A 16,229-nucleotide genomic window follows, 5' to 3' on the forward strand; every position below is an offset into this window, starting at 1 on the left:
TACGGGACGTGTGATGTTCTGAAAAAAAATCATTTTCAGCCTGGATGACGTACCGAAGGGCTCCATGAGGAGCCTGATCGAAGAGATGATTCAGATAACACCAGGTGACAGACCATCAAGCAAGTACGTGGCCAGGCATCCGACCTTCTGGGAGCCGCAGAAGACGCAACTGTTTTACCAGGTTAGCTTTCATGGAGTTTGTTTTTTTTAGCAAAAGCTCCGAGGGCCGTCAGGCCCGACGTGCTTCCGCTAAAAAAGCGAGGTGTCAGGAGAAATTTATTGAATTCCCGGCCTCAGGGCTGAAAGGTGTTTTTTTCAGGGGCTTACGGTTCTATGCTGCCACATAGGGAGGACTCAGGAGACAAATGACGTCACGGGGTGTCAAGGTTTCGTCGATTTTAACCCGCGCACCGACGGGGGTCTGCGCCAACTTAGAACCGACGGGGGGGGCGGATGACCGCCCCCCTGAGATCTTGAGAACGAAGCAAGATAGCGACAAGCGGTAAGCGGCATGGGATACGCATGGACAAGGTCTACAATTTTATAAGTTCATTTTCAGGTCAGGTCAAAGATGACGTCACAGGGATAAAAAAATCCAAATGGCGGCGCTAGATATAGAGTTTTTCTCGAATAACTTTCGAACTAGTCAAGATAGGGACAAACTAAGGGCATCATCATGATCAGTGGCGTAGCCAGAAATCAGCGAAAGGGGGGAGGGCCATGGTGCTCGAGGGAGCGACTTTTCCCTTGAGAGGGGTGCCGCTGTGAGCTAGTGACAGGGGGTCAGTCTAAAATGTAACGTCATATATTCATGCATGATTTACTAGGTGTTGCAAAATACGAGTATAAGAACCAGGTTTCGCTGATTTTTCATAAAATCCAATTATTGCAATTTGCAGCCCGGTGTTTTTTATCAAAAGCCTTGATCTTTATGCATATTTATCACGATATAGGAAACGAGCTCAGGCTACGGACATGCTATCTCAAAACACACACCCATGCAAATTCGAAACGGTAAAATATACGTTGATCGATAGGCACAATCTTTATTCTTTGCAAAAAAAAAACATGCAAGTTCACTCACTGATCCAAAGTGACCTGTGGACTGCAGCCTCTGGTCGACCGGGGTGGCCGTGCTTAGAATCTCAGACACTCATGACTTCATGAGTGCCAGATGGGTGAGGCGTGAGACTGTCCCATATAGTGGCACGAAGGTTAAGAATGTCTTCGGCCGGCGAGGTATAGAAGACGACTTTTGATGATGTGAGTGTGCATGGTCGACTTTAATAAGCGCCATAGAAACCTGCTGATCTCACCGAACATTCGCCTTGCGTACTCCTCAGACCAAATATCTACATTGAGATGGCCAGGTCAATTTTGCGACCTTTCTATTATCTATTAGTTAACCCGCGCCGTACTGGTGGCCTGTGCTTTCCGTGTCGTGCTGGGGGGGGGGGGGGCGTTTTCAAGTCCCCCCTCTAACTCGGCTCCTGGGCCACGTAGCGACACGCAGTAAGGGGAAATCGAAAGAGCGTCAAAAATAATGACGGAAAGACTTCGTTTCAATTTTTAGGTCAGGTCAAAGGTCAGGTCACCAGAGGTCATCAAAGGTAAAATTTAGTCCATTTCAACAATTTTGGAAACTGCCAACGGCTAACTCGGGAACCAATAGAGCTACAGCGCCGTGGAACGTGTTCCTCTCGTCGAGACGCGTCGAATGAACTACATATACGTTGACCTTGAAATGTCATTTTGAAAATTTGACCGCACGTCAAGGTCATGACCTGACCGGAATGGGCCATGCTGCATATCAGTCGATCCGTATCGTCGAGCTGACCACATCTGACGTGTTTTCACCACTCAAGCACGTCTCTATCATAGCCAAAAAACTGCTGGTTACCGTTTATGACCTGAAATGACCTCAAGGGCACACAAAAGGTTAACAGGTCCATTTTTACGATTCAGTGTGTTATGTTTACCTATGAACCGATGTTTGGAGGGTTTTAAACGACATTCGTCCAAAAGAGGCGCATTTCACTTTTCTCCCACTGACTTGAGGTCCTAAAATTGACCTGACCTTAGGTCACAGAAATAAAAAGTCCGAGATGAGCATTTTATACCTACATATTGTTAGTCTTATCAATCTCTGAAAGTTTCAAAAGTGATCGTTCAGTCGTTGGAGCCAGGGTTGTGCTCGACTCAAAAAAAATGTGCCGACTCGACTCATCATTCAACTTCAGAAGGCCCTGACTCAACTCTGACTCAAACAAGGGGCTGAATTTTTCCCTTGACTCGACTCATGACTCAGCGGCTCAATGAAAATATGAGTCGACTCAAACTTGACTCAAAGTTTTTGTTGAGTCAAGTGAGTTGACTCAAAATTGACTCAGATAAAAAAAAATGTTGAGCGGGGGGGGGGGGGGGGTGATAAAAATCCGTCAGCAGGGTCAGGGCGAAGTTGTTAACCGGGGGGGGGGGGGGGAATGAAAAGCTTGTTGTTTCTAGAAAGTTGAGTCAGCTAACTCATGTTCCTAATGTTTGACTCAACTCAATGTCAAAAGTTATTTTCCTGACTCAACTCTGACTCAACTCAACGCCTTAATATTTTTGTCCGACTCAACTCTGACTCAACTCAACAGCTCAACATTTTATCCGACTCGACTTAAATCTGACTCATTTGAGTCAGAGTTGAGTCAAATTTCTGACTCGACTCATGAGTCAAGCACAACCCTGGTTGGAGCTATAGCGGTCCTTTAAACTTTTTTGAGGTGATGCCACTTGACGTGCCCTGGTGACCTGACCTTGAACGACCCTGATCTGAAATTTTCACAAGCTGTGTAGAAAAGATGTATAAACAGGTGTACCAAAAACAGCGGCGCTGCGCGACGCCGTTTTTGAGATATTCGCGAAAAAAACCTAAGGGGGCGGAACCCCCCTTCCAGCACGGCGCAGATTAATGGGAGACAATTGAAATGCTCTTCTTCTGAACGAAAACAACCTCAAACATCGGGATTCAGGTAAATATGACACATTTAATCGGTAAATGTCATTCGTGATGTGATTACTTTTATGTTACTGAGGTAATCTCAGGTCATGAAAGGTCTCCAGTAGATTTTGGACAATAACTTTTGATAGAGATATTATAGACCAATGAAACACCCTATACATATAATTATTTTCCTTCTCGAAAATTTGGATCGACTAATATGCAGTATGACCTTTCCCGGTTAGGTGATGACCTTTACCTTAGGTTAAATTCTCAAATGCCCTTTTAACCCTCGCCGGACCTATTGGTTTTCTACATACGCGCCGGCCGAGGGGGGGGGCGGGTACGACCCCCCCTCGCCGTTTCGCCCCTGGTGGAGCTAGCGCGTCGCGGAAAAACCGAGCGTGTGCGCCGTTACGAGACGCAGAGATTGGTACCCGATTTTAAGGTCCTAGGTCAACCGGTGACCTCTGAGGTCAGGTCAAGTGCCCCAAGGTACGGTTCAGTTTTTGGTGAATAACTTCGCAAAAACGGCCGCAGAGCGCCGATTTTGGCAGCATCGTGTTCGTCTCGCTCAGGCGCGTCGAATGATATACTTTTTGTCCGGGTCAGGTCAACTTGGGGTGTTGACTTCAGGTCAAGGTCAGGTCAGCACCCCCAGGTCACGAAGTTGGTCGAAAGAGGTCATGTCGCATATCATTCGATTCGGCAGGCCTTCCTGAGTCCATCGGTGGCTTTCCCGACTCGCTAGCTCAATTTGATCAAGAGTTATTGACGAAAAACTAATATGACCTTGATGACGTCATAAATGACGTCACGCAAGGTCAACATTGCAAAAGTGACGCATCTAACCTTGCAAGGAGTGCATCAAATCACGATTCGGTGTGCTTGAGGTAGTTGGAGATCGTTCCCGGCGCCAGAATAGCAGTTTTCATTTTTCCCCATTGACTTATAATGGTGAGGTCACGAAATTGACCTGACCTCATATGACCTTTAGGAAAAATCCGAGATATACAAGTTGTGGGACTCATAATAGATACTAGACCCTGCAAGTTTCATTTCCGTGTGACATCTCCTCTAGCAGTGAGGGCGTTGCGAAGTTGCGACATCTGAAGACCGTGCAGAGGTTCACTTATGACGTCATAGATCAGTGACCTGACCTGATCCAAAAATGCGGTTGGTGTCAAAAGATCCGGCTTGGATCAAAGGTCAGGTATGCCAAGTTTCAACTCTCTATCGCCAGCGTGTTCGGAGCTATCGCGAAAAAACCCTATGGGGGGGGGCGGCACCCGCCCCCCCCCCCTCGGCCGGCGAGGATTAATGTCAAATTCTAGTTCATTTGACTCGTCTGTCTCGAAAAATGGAACACGATGCTGGATAAACTAATCTCGTGCAGGTCTGAGCCAAGAGGTATTACAGATAAACGTCCTCCGCGAAAAGTATATTTTGAGGCTAAAACGCATAGGTGTAGGAACAGGGGGGACGGGGGGCCGGTGGCCCCCCACTTTTCATATAGGGGGGCCAGTAATGTTAACTGCCCCCCCCCCCCACTTTTTGCCGAACTTTTTATTGTATTTGTAGGTATCACCCCAAAGAACAAACTTGACGGTTCTCCGGCCTGCCCTTCCATGAAGATTTCCATTTGTGCTTCATCGTTATTGAGTGCAATTTTCCTCCACCGGGCAATGAAAGGTAACTTTGTCAGAAGCAATAAGTGGCAGCTTAGGGGCAGCGCGCGCTGCAAAGAGAGACAATAGTTACTGGCGCAGCAGAATGCGTAAACGGCGTAAACTAACAATTTATGTTAGGCGGCCTTGCATTAGTTGATCGGTTACTGGGTTACTGGCATAGGCGTAGGAACAGGGGGCAGGGGGCAATGGTCCCCCACTTTCGAATGGGGGCCAGCAATGTTAACTGCCTCCCCCCCCCCCCCCCACACACGTACCTTTTGCTGACTTTTCACTTCTCACGTTTCACGCTCGCTCGTAATAAAAAAGTTTTTGGATGCTTCTGGATTTCGCATGGGTGCCAACCAGTGGCGGATCCAAGGTGGGGTCACATGGGTCATGCCCCTTGGGGCCCGGGGGCACCACAGGCCTACCAGGGGCACCACCGACCTATCAGGGGCACCACAGACCTGACAGGAGCACCACCGGCCTGTCAGGAGCACCATCGGCCTAGCAAGAGCACCACTGGTCTGCCAGGGGCACCACAGACCTGTCAGGGACACCACAGGTCTTCCAGGGGCACCAAAGGCCTTCCAGGGGCACCACCGGCCTCGCAGGGGCACCTTGGGCCTGTCAAGGGCACCACGGACCTGTCAGGGGCACCTCAGGCTTGTCAGGGCCCAGGCGCACCACAGTCCTTTCAGGAGCACCACAGGCCTGTCAGGGGCACCAGAAGCCTAGCAGGGGCACCACATGTCTGCCAGGGGCACCACAGACCTGCCAGGGGCACCACAGGCTTGCCAGGGACACCCACTGGCCTCGCAGGGGCACCTTGGGACTGTCAGGGGCATCACGTGCCTGTCGGGGACACTTCAGGCTTGTCAGGAGCACCACAGTCCTGTCAGGGCCCAGGGGCACCAGCGGCCTAGCAGGGGCACCACGGCCTCGCAGGGGCACCACCGGCCTCGCAGAGGCACCATGGGCCTGTCGCTGGCACTTCAGGATCGTAATTAGCACCACAGTCCTTCCAGGGGCACCACAAACCTGCCAGGGGCACCTGCGGCCTAGCAGGGGCACCACAGGCCCGCCAGGGGCACCACAGGCCTGCCAGGGCAAAAACAAATAAATAAAAAATAAAAATAGGGCACCACCAAAATTAAGTGGCCGAAATCAGTTGAGGTTTTAATTTTGGGTATAGGTAGGGGCACTACTTCGATTCATGACCCTCCCCTTGGAGTTTTCCTGGATCCGCTCCTGGTGCCAACGCGGCTGCGGAGGCCAGGGGGACGCGTCCATGAGATTTAATTTCTGGACGGGAGTCTCCCCGAGATTTTTATCGATTTTTTCCTTGTCACGTTTTTTTTTACCAATTTGAGCATGCTTGCGAAAATAAAGTGGCCGAAATCCGAGGAGAAAATGGATTTTGGGGGTAGCTGAGGTTTTGTGCCTCTGGGAGCCATGCCCAGCCCCCGTTCACGAGTTTCAGAATTCCTTTACCGTGACGTCATCACGGCGCATGAATTTTCCTTCACCCATAGAAATGCATGCAAAGCATGGTGTGTTTCAGGCGGGCTAAGGAGAAATCTAAGGCCTATATGTGTTCAAAAGACGTACCACTAAACCAATGGATTCGTCTAATTACGATAAATGGGGTTGAAATCGAAACATTCGGCCTATATTTATCTAAAATGGGCCAATCAAATGGTCCCTGCAACTCATAATGAAGGATTTCCTCTGCGTTGAAAAATTTGTTTCAAGTGTTTTTTTATCAGCGACAGGGGAAATCCTTCATAATTGCTACCAGATTACTACCATATTCCCTCGCATTTCTGTTGCGCATTGCCTCACAAATCAGAGTTTTGTGAAGTTTATACTAATTTAATTGTCATATTTTGACTGATTTTGGCGATTTTTAATTATTTCAACGCAGCATGGATCATGTAGCTCTCATAGTTTGCTGAAGAATGTGGCTTTTGCTTGGTTATTATCAAGTTATCTGTGATTTGGTGCGTCGTGATCGCAGCATTATGTAAAATGCAAATTATTAAATCAATTTTTGAAGTAAAGTTCACATGAAAAACCAATAGTTCAAGCATAATAATTGTTTAAACATAATGATGCAACATGTGCCTCCGAGATGGAACTCATATTTCAAATGAAAACTGAAAATGGAAAACAGAAGATGGATCTGCGGAGTCACTGAGATCACAAAGTGCTCTTGATTGTTGGTAGTTGAAGATGTTGAGAGAACTTGTGAATCTGCATACCAGGTCCTGACTTGCTTGATTGTTCAAAGCTATTTTAATTCTCATAATTGTGTGTAGTGACTGTGCACACTGCGTAGCACATAGAAATGTGCAGGTGGCTGGTGCCTGGTAGGTGGGTTAAACTTCGGAGGTGCGAATTTGGATGTCAGTTTAAAATTCATGGTTATGCCTTGTAGAGTAAGCTCTGCTGTTATTTTTGTCTTTTTATAGTTGAAGGTATATCTAATACAGCTGTTAGTTTCATTTTTATTAAAATGCTCAACCAGAATTTGCACATATTTCATGCATGAATGGCTAAGTTTGGGGCGTTTATTCAACTCTGACTGCTAAAGTTTTTCAAAGGCACATGGCACAGCACGACTTCGGGCTAGATCCGCTGGTACCTACCTACCTGTTGACTTTTTTCTATTTTTGGTGGTGATGTTTTTGCTGTTTGCCTTTTGCAAGGTGGTCAATGAAATAAAATAATGCATTATTTTGGAATGTGTCCTTAACCCGCGCATGACTGGGGGGCGGGGGCTCTACAGAGCCCCCCCCCCTCCCGTTTTTCAGCAATATCTTCTGAACCGTTTGACGGATCAACACGAAACTTGCGGTACCCTCAGAGGCATTAATTTGACACCTTGTGTTAAAATTTCAACTTTCTAGCTATAATAGTTTGGCCGGAAATGACGTCAGAGTGACGTCATGTCGGCCGATTTTCATGCAAAATACTGAATTACGGCAAACGCTCTCAACAGCTGAGTTTTAAAAGCTACATCCATTTTCTTTGCATGAGTAGACTACAAATACAAGTAGCTATCAAACTGCTATCTCGAATATTCGAAATTTTGAAAATTTTGAAAAATATGTATTTACAATTACAAAAAATATATTTTTTGATTTTTTCAAAAAGTTTTTGACTTTTCTCAAAAACCGGAATATATATGATAGAACACACACTGATAAACTACTCTAGCAAGTTTTAGCCAAATATCTTCAAAAATAGCCAAGTTATTAGCATTATTGTCAAAATTTTACAATTATATATTTTAAAAACCATTTTTCAGTACGGTTTTGACGTCGTACAGCAATATAAATGGCACCATCGTGTTCCTGAGCTCAAACTGCATTTGATAGGCACCTTTTTTGTTGAAAAATTTCATTTTCAAAATTTGACCTTTTCTGACCTGAAAGTGACCTGACCTCCGGTAAATTCAGCTGACAATGACCTCAAATGACACAGACGACACTATTTTCGAAATCTACGAGTAAAATGGACCATAAAACATGCGTCACGTGACCGATACATGATATACAATTTTCGTGACCTAGGATGACCTGGCCTTGACCTTAAAAATTCGAAGTAAAGGTTCGGTACCCTCAGGGTATCTAAGGCATCTATCAAGGAGTGCGTAAACCAAAAATGAGCCTGATCGGACCGGCGGTCCGGCGGTCAGAGCCTAAATTGTGAACCAGCAAAAATGTCGATAATTTTTACTTTGACCTGACCTGTGACGTCATCGGTGGTCTCGAGGTCAATGAAAATGGGTTTCGCTCGACAGTTTTTCCAGGGCTATAAGACGCCGTTTGAATTTTGACGATCGGCCCAGTAGTTTCGGAGATAGGAGGGGGGGGGCTCTGGAGAGCCCCCCCCCCCCAGTCACTCGCGTTATGGAAAATACCCCAGTCATGCGCGGGTTAACAGAATCCAGGAGCCAGATTGATGTGTGCTGGTGAATGAGATGGTTCAAAAACATTATCTGATGTTTTTCAATGTGCACAAGCCATAACATCCCTTTCATATGCTGAACTTTTAAAAAGCTTCTCAGTCTCTGTCATTTTCCTGAAATATTGGTGTAGATCAGAAATATCAGTGCCTACTCAGAAGTACCTGCCTTCTGCTGAATAAATATTTCATTGGTTGAACGAAATATGCAGATAGCCTTATGATGATGTAATGTGAAATTTTATTTCTATAAAACTTGTAAATGAAGTTCTAATTATGCATACCTATATGCATACATTTTTCATGACTAAGAAAGTTTTCCACAAGAGTAGGTAATATGAGAAAGTCTATAACATGACACATTCTGAAGGCTCAATGCTGACAGAGTGTTGCCTTGAAAAGAAAAACTGACTTGCTTGGTTACGAATATTTCTTTATTTTAATCATTAAATGTAATGTACAATACATTGCAGTGAAATAACAAAGTAGTGCAGCAAAATAGGATTGGTGACGATCAAACAACACGCGCGCCATTGATGTCTGCAAAAATTGCTACCAGATTGCTACCAAATCCGTGACGTAGCTACGGCGCCTTTATTTCCCTAGTGAACCAACCTGAGTAGTAAAGTAATCTTGGCCTGGCCCCCCCACTTTCGAAAACGTTCCTACACCTATGCTAAAACATAATCAATCAGAGAGAGCATACAAAGAGCTATCGAATATGCGCTTTGCTGCGGCGCTGTAGCTCAATCTCTTTCTGAATCCTGACATGCGCCGCTTTGTCGAAAAATGTCAACATCGGCGAAATTTGATTTTCGGTTGTCGCTGGTGACCTGACCTTCGACCAGTTCGACCTAACCTTAAAAATGATCTAAGCAGGGCCGCCTGGCTGCTGCATCTTGAAAAGGGCCCTTGGTGTCGATGAGAAAGCCCCATTGTCCAATAATTGCTTAGCGTCAGTGGTTTCGGGGGGGGGGCTATCAATCTTGAATGGGGCGGGCCGACCGAAGTCTCCATTCAGTTTCGCGTCAGTGACTACTGGAGGGCGTCAACGACCTCGGATAGGGCGAATGTGATCTTCAGAATGGCACCGGGTGCTCTAGAGGGGTGCAATGCTTGGATGGGGTCACTACTGCCTTCAGTAGGGCGTCGGACGCTCTGGAGGGGCGCCATTGATCTCGGATGGTCCGACTGGGATTTTCAGAGGAGCATCAGTGGTTTCAGAGGGGCCCCATTGATCAAGGATGGGCCGACTGAAGTCCCGGTTCAGGTAGGCGCCAGTGGCTCTTGAGGGGCGCCAGCGACCTCGGATTGATAGGGCGACTGTGATCTTTAGAACGGCGTTGAGGAGCGCCATTGGGCATGGATGGGACCACTGTTGCCTTCAGCAGGGCGCTGGAGGGAGGCCCTGGAGGGGCTTGAGCTTGGGTGGGCCGACTGTAGTCTCCAGGGGCGTTGTCTCGGATGGGGCGAATGTGATTTTCAGAGGGGTGCCGGGTAGTCTAGAAGGGCGCCATTGGTTTCAGAGGGTTGCCATCGATCTTAACCCGCGCCCCACTGGGGGGGGGGGCTATTTATAGCCCCCCTCCCGTTTTTCTGCAATAACTTCCAAACCGCTTGACGGATCGACGCCAAACTTACAGTACCTTTGGCTGCATCAATTTGACACCTTGTGTCAAAATTTGAACTTCGTAGCTACCATAGGTCGGCCGGAAATGACGTCAGAGTGACGTCATGTTCGGCCGATTTCGACGCAAAACATTGAACCACGGCAATCGCTCCCAAGAGCTCAGTTTTTAACCTAGATCCAATTTCTTTGCATGAAAGGACTCAGAATTGACCGCGCTATCAAACTGCTATCTCGAATTTTCAAAATTTTGAAAATTTCGAAAATTTGATATAATAATATTCAAAATATGTATTTTTATATTTTTTTTCAAAAAGTTTTTGACTTTTCGAAAAAACCGGAATATATGTGACAGAACACTTGATTATGACTAACTCTAGCAAGTTTTAGCTAAATATCTTCAAAAATGGCCAAGTTATACGCATTATTGCAAAAAAATCACAATTATTAATTTTTCAAATCAATTTTTCAGTAAGTATTTGACATCGTACACTAATATAAATGGCACCATCGTGTTCCGGAGCTCAAACTGCATCCAATAGACACCTTTTTTGTTGAAAAATTTCAACTTCAAAATTTGACCTTTTTTGACCTGAAAGTGACCTGACCTAAGCTAAATTCGACTCAAAATGACCTCGAATGACACAGACGACATCAAATTCGAAATCTATGGCCTAAATGGACCATAAAACATGTGTCACGTGACCGACGCATGATAAAATATTTTCGTCACCTGTGATGACCTGACCTTGACCTGAAAATCAAAGTATAAGCTTGGTACCCTCAGGGTATCTAGAGCATCTGTTTAAGAGTGTGTGTACCAAAAATGAGCCTGATCTGACTTGTAAGACGGTGGCCAGAGCCCAAAATGTGAACAAGCCAAAATGCTAATAATTTTTACTTTGACCTGACCTGTGACGTCATCGGTGACCTCGAGGTCAATGAAATTAGGTTTCGCTCGACAGTTTTTCCGGGGCTATCAGACGCCGTTTGAATTTTGACGATCGGCCCAGTAGTTTCGGAGTTAGGAGGGGGGGCTATGAATAGCCCCCCCCCCCCCCCAGTAGGGCGTGTTATACACAGACCCCAGTGGGGCGCGGGTTAAGATGGGGCAGCTGTAACCTTCGTTTAGATGGGCGCGATCTTCAGAAGCGCGCCGGACGCTCTGGAGGGGCGTCATTGGGCTTGAATGGGGCGACTTAAGTCTCAAGCGGGACGACTTCAGTCTCAAGGGGGTGGGGGGGGGGGGCGCTAGTGGCTCTTGAGGGCGCTATTGATCTCGGATAGGGCGACTGTGATCTTGAAAAGATTGCGGGTGCTTTAGAGGGACGCCAGTGGTTTCAGGGCGCGCCATCGATCTTGGTTGGGTCGATTGGGGCAGCTGTGAACTTCAGAGGGGCGCCGGGTGCTCTAGAGGGGCGACATCAAGCTTTAATGGGGCGACTGTTCCGTTCAGGTGGGTGCCAGCGGCTCTTCAGGGGCGCTTTCGACCCCGGGGGCTCGGAATATTCTGGTATCCGGAGGGGCGCCCTTCAACATTTGGGGGCTCAGGTCGTATTTGGGGGTGCCCTGGAGAACATTTAGGTGTCCAGGCACCCTCAAAGAGATATTGAGTTCGATCACTGCCAGTGCCTGCACATCACTTTTTAATTCATGTTCTCTCTGTAAAACGGCATCAGCCTAGTCGATGCTAATTGGGGCGCCATTTGGGCGGCTGGGCGAAAAGGGGGGCCATGGCCCCCATGCCCCCCTCCCTGTATACGCCACTGATCATGATCCTCTCGTCAATCCGCATCGAATAATATATATGTTGATCTCGAAAGGTCAAGGTCAAAAGTTGACCTCACGTCACATGACCTTGAGGTCATCATGTATATCATTCGATGCGCCTTGACGAGCTGAACACAATGAGACCATTCGCGCGGCTGTTTCCTGTTCCTGTACGGAGTTATTGGCAAAAAAAACTTTGGTGACCATTGATGACGTCACACAGGCGCGGATCCAGGGGGCCGCTGGGGGCCGATGCCCCTAGCCTATCAAAAAATTCCCCCCTCCGCCGCCTTCGGCGGCGGAGGTTGGCTTTTTTTCGATAGGCGTTCGAGTGCATTTTACGGAAATGAGCAAAGTTCATTTAACCTTCGTCCCAGTGGGGGGCATATGTTACCACCCTGCCACGTTTTTTGCGTGTGAATAAAAAACCGCGGCGCGTAGCACCGCACGGCTTGGGGTAGCTTTTGGTACATCAATTTTGGACAATGTGTTAAATTTGTGACCCCAGGTCATGTCAGGTCAGGTCACCAGGTCAAGTTAACTGACCATAAAGCGGCATCTACATTGAATCTCACAGGTCACGATACGACATTGGCGATAACGAAAGTTGGAAACGAAACGCAAGATTACAACAGCAAACGCTATGTTGTTCCGTTGATTGATGCCAACGGAAAGCAATGGGAGGTTCACGCGTACGGCATTGAAGAAATTACATCCGCATTATATAAATTCGACGTTTCTGCAGTGGCACCTTTAGGTATTCCAAAATATCCAGCCCAAAGACATTGAACGACCTCACGGCAATGTTGATATGTTAATTGGCATTGATTGCTGTGCGATCATGCCAATTGTTACTGAAACGATTGGCAATCTTCAACTATTAAAGAATCAATTTGGATATTGCATTCGCGGTTGTCTCACTGGAGAAGTGGCTTCTTCCAGACAAGTTCAGATCATCCGTGGTTCCAATATTTGCGATGTAAACAATATTTACATTGAACCATTGACCAGTTTGAAAAGAAAATTAGACGAATATTTCACGGTTGAAAATCTTGGAACATGTTGCACTCCTCGATGCGGTGGTTGCAAGTGTGGCAAATGCGCTACAGGTACCGGTTGCTACAGCCTACAAGAAGAACGGGAATTGCGACTGATAAAGGACGGGCTAGTGTACGATCACAAGCGGGGAAAATTCATTGCGCATTATCCTTGGATTAGAGACCCAAATGAACTCCCTAACAACGTTACCATCGCCGAAGCAAGAATGAGAGCCACGGAAAGAAGGTTGCTCAAGATGGGAAATGATCATGCAAAAGCCTACGACGCGCAAATACGAGATATGGTAGCAAGAGGAGTAGCTAGAAAATTATCCAGAGAAGAAATGCTAAACTTTAAAGGGCCGATACACTATTTATGTCACCATGAAGTTGTTAAGCCCAATTCAGTATCAACACCCCTGCGGATTGTCTTTAACGCGTCAGCGTCATTCATGGGACATGTATTGAATGATTACTGGGCGAAAGGTCCCGATTTTATTAACAACCTTTTCGGAGTACCGGGTGTCCCAAAAGTAAGGTCATGATTTAAAACTTAAATATCTCGAGAAGTAAGAGTCCGAATCACTTCCAATTTTAACACGTGCAAGGTACATCCATAAAATTATTTTCTTGCATGCTTAAACCATTTTTGATCATAACTACACCGAGCAGTAGGCATAAAACTGAGAAGGTCGAAATTCAACTCTTAGAGAGGGTCCGTCATTAAAACAAAGGGTAAATACCGCCCAGTTTTCGGCCCTAAGCAGACCCTATCAGCTCGCCCTATCTCTGAACCCATGCATAGTTTCGCCCCAACCGGTAAAACGTCAGAAAAAAGGTATAATGTACGCACAGGGCATGTATACTTAGCCACCTGTGCTTCGACGTCCTGAGGACGACAGCGCGAATCGGGTGAAAATAAATCAAGAGAGGTGGCCGAGAGTCCTCCCAGTGGTTCTTCCGCTCGTCGCAACGCAGCTGTGCCGACACCATCAACCAGCAGTGGTTTCAGCAGGATGGAGACTATGCTTGCACCGTGCTGAAGATCATGCATTGTCTCCGAGAGTGGATGTGAGATCGCGTAATTTTCAGTCAGGGCAACGCCATTGAATGGCCTCCGCGGTCACCTGACGTTACACCTTCATATTTTTATTCTCTGGGTACACAACGGAAAGGTTGTCTTTTAGGACAACCCAACGAGCCGGGAAGAACTAAAGGATGATCCCTCCGAGCAAACATAAGCGGCATCTCACCAGAGAATCGCTCCAGAATAGTGGAAGAAGTAAAACGCAGTCTATTCGTGCACGCGGCCCGAAATGGTAGCCATGTAGAAAAGCAGCAAATGTGGGGCTACGAGCCAAACCATTGACTCATATGTATATCAGAATAAAATTTTATAAAATGCTCTTTCATATGATATCCTATTTATTTCTATCCATCGCGTATTTTTGGCGGTGTGGCCAAAACAAATGATGACCTTACTTTTGGGACACCCGGTATTACTTCGATTCAGAGAAAAATCAATTGGACTGGTGGGGGACATCAGTAAGATGTACCATTCCATTGAATTGGCTGAGAGGGACCAGCACGTGCACCGTTTCTTGTGGCGGAACTTGAATATAAGCCAGGAACCCACGCATTACATGATGCTAGCAGTGACATTCGGAGACCGACCAAGCGGAACAATCTCGATGGTAGCGTTAAATTTGATAGCCGAAATGAATCGAAGCATATGTGAAAGGGCCACGGAAATGATATTAAAAAACAGCTACGTTGATGACCTGATCCAGTCAGTGCCACGGTATGAAGACGCGCATTCCCTAGCAGAAGAGGTGCAAGGTATGTTGCAAAAGGGCGGTTTTAATGTAAAGCACTGGATTATATCTGGTCTGGCGATGACAGCGTTTCTGCAGCAAAATCTGACGTTACACTTATGAATGTTGATGAAGAAAAGGTGCTCGGCATGCGTTGCCGTTGGTTGCCTAAGCAGGATCATTTCATGTTTCAAGTCAAAATCAACTTTTCTCAACGGCAGAAAAGGGTACCGACTGGACCTGACGTAACGGAAACGAACATCGATGCTGTGTTTCCAAGGGTATTAACCAGAAGAATAATTTTGGGTCAGGCAGCGCGTATTTGTGACCCTCTAGGGTTTATTGCGCCAGTTACGATAACTTCCAAAATTCTACTCAGAACATTGATATCCAGAAAGGCCAATGAACAAGAAACTTCGACATCATCTGTATGGGATGACCCAATACCTGAGGAAAGCAGGAACGACCAAGGCCGTATAAGAGAGGTAGAATCATCCCGCGATTTCCAATGGACCGGTCGCTAAGCATTAGCATGACGTCACTGGTGGAGACCGGGCGGCGCCCGGCTCCAAGCTGTACGTCGGGTACATTTGGCACCGTATAGTTGTTATTACTGAACGGCGAACATAACGACAACTAATGACTCTTCATAACTTTTTTACACACCTAAAGCTGATTTCCTTGCCGGTACATTGCCGACCCGAGCCCCAGGGTTGACTATCATGGGATGGGATATGGATCGGATGGGCGACCTCGCGACGGGAGGAGGAACGATTGCAATTGTTGTGTTCCGCACCGCCGATTGCATTCTCTATCTGCACCCGGGGGGAGGGGATGCAGGGGGCACGTGCTCCCATCGGATCAGGGGGCCTCTCGGGCCAGAGGGGCAAGGCGACGCCAAATGGCGGCTGAGGGTCCACGCTGGCATCTTTCGACTCAGAAGGGCCCCAAAGGGCTTGGAAGAACACCTTATGTGCTCCGAAGAGCCACACTTCTCTCCATAAGAGCCCCACACCGGCTTTTTAGTGTCCCTTGTCGGCCTTTGAGGGCCCCTTGCCGGCTTCTCAGGGCCTATTGGCGACCTCTGAGGGCTACTTGCCGGCCTCTGAGGGCCCTTACAGGCCTATCAGGGACCAGCAGCTCTAAGGGTTCCACACACGCCTGCGATGACCAGCTAAACCAATGGTTGAAGGCCCCCACAACGGCGCCTGCGAGGGCCCTCACCGGAGGCTGTGAATGCCCCACACCGGTGCCTAGCTGAGGGCCCAACACTGCCACCTCTGAGTGCAACCGGCACCCCTGAATGAGGTCCCAAAACCAGTACTTCTTAAGGCCATATATCGGCGGCTCTGG

General features: G+C 47.2%; 1 protein-coding gene across 1 annotated transcript in view; it reads left to right on the forward strand.

The window, feature by feature from the left end:
- LOC122367599 (serine/threonine-protein kinase/endoribonuclease IRE1-like) overlaps nucleotides 1-16,229 on the forward strand; it is a 159,757-nt gene that overhangs the window by 95,915 nt on the left and 47,613 nt on the right. Inside the window, exon 5 of the mRNA XM_043340861.1 lies at nucleotides 40-181. Coding sequence (XP_043196796.1) covers nucleotides 40-181 — 142 coding nt within the window. The remainder of the gene's footprint in view (nucleotides 1-39; nucleotides 182-16,229) is intronic.

This window comes from Amphibalanus amphitrite, unplaced genomic scaffold (assembly GCF_019059575.1).
Source record: "Amphibalanus amphitrite isolate SeventyFive unplaced genomic scaffold, NRLGWU_Aamphi_draft 000880F_arrow, whole genome shotgun sequence".
Classification (NCBI taxonomy): domain Eukaryota; kingdom Metazoa; phylum Arthropoda; class Thecostraca; order Balanomorpha; family Balanidae; genus Amphibalanus; species Amphibalanus amphitrite.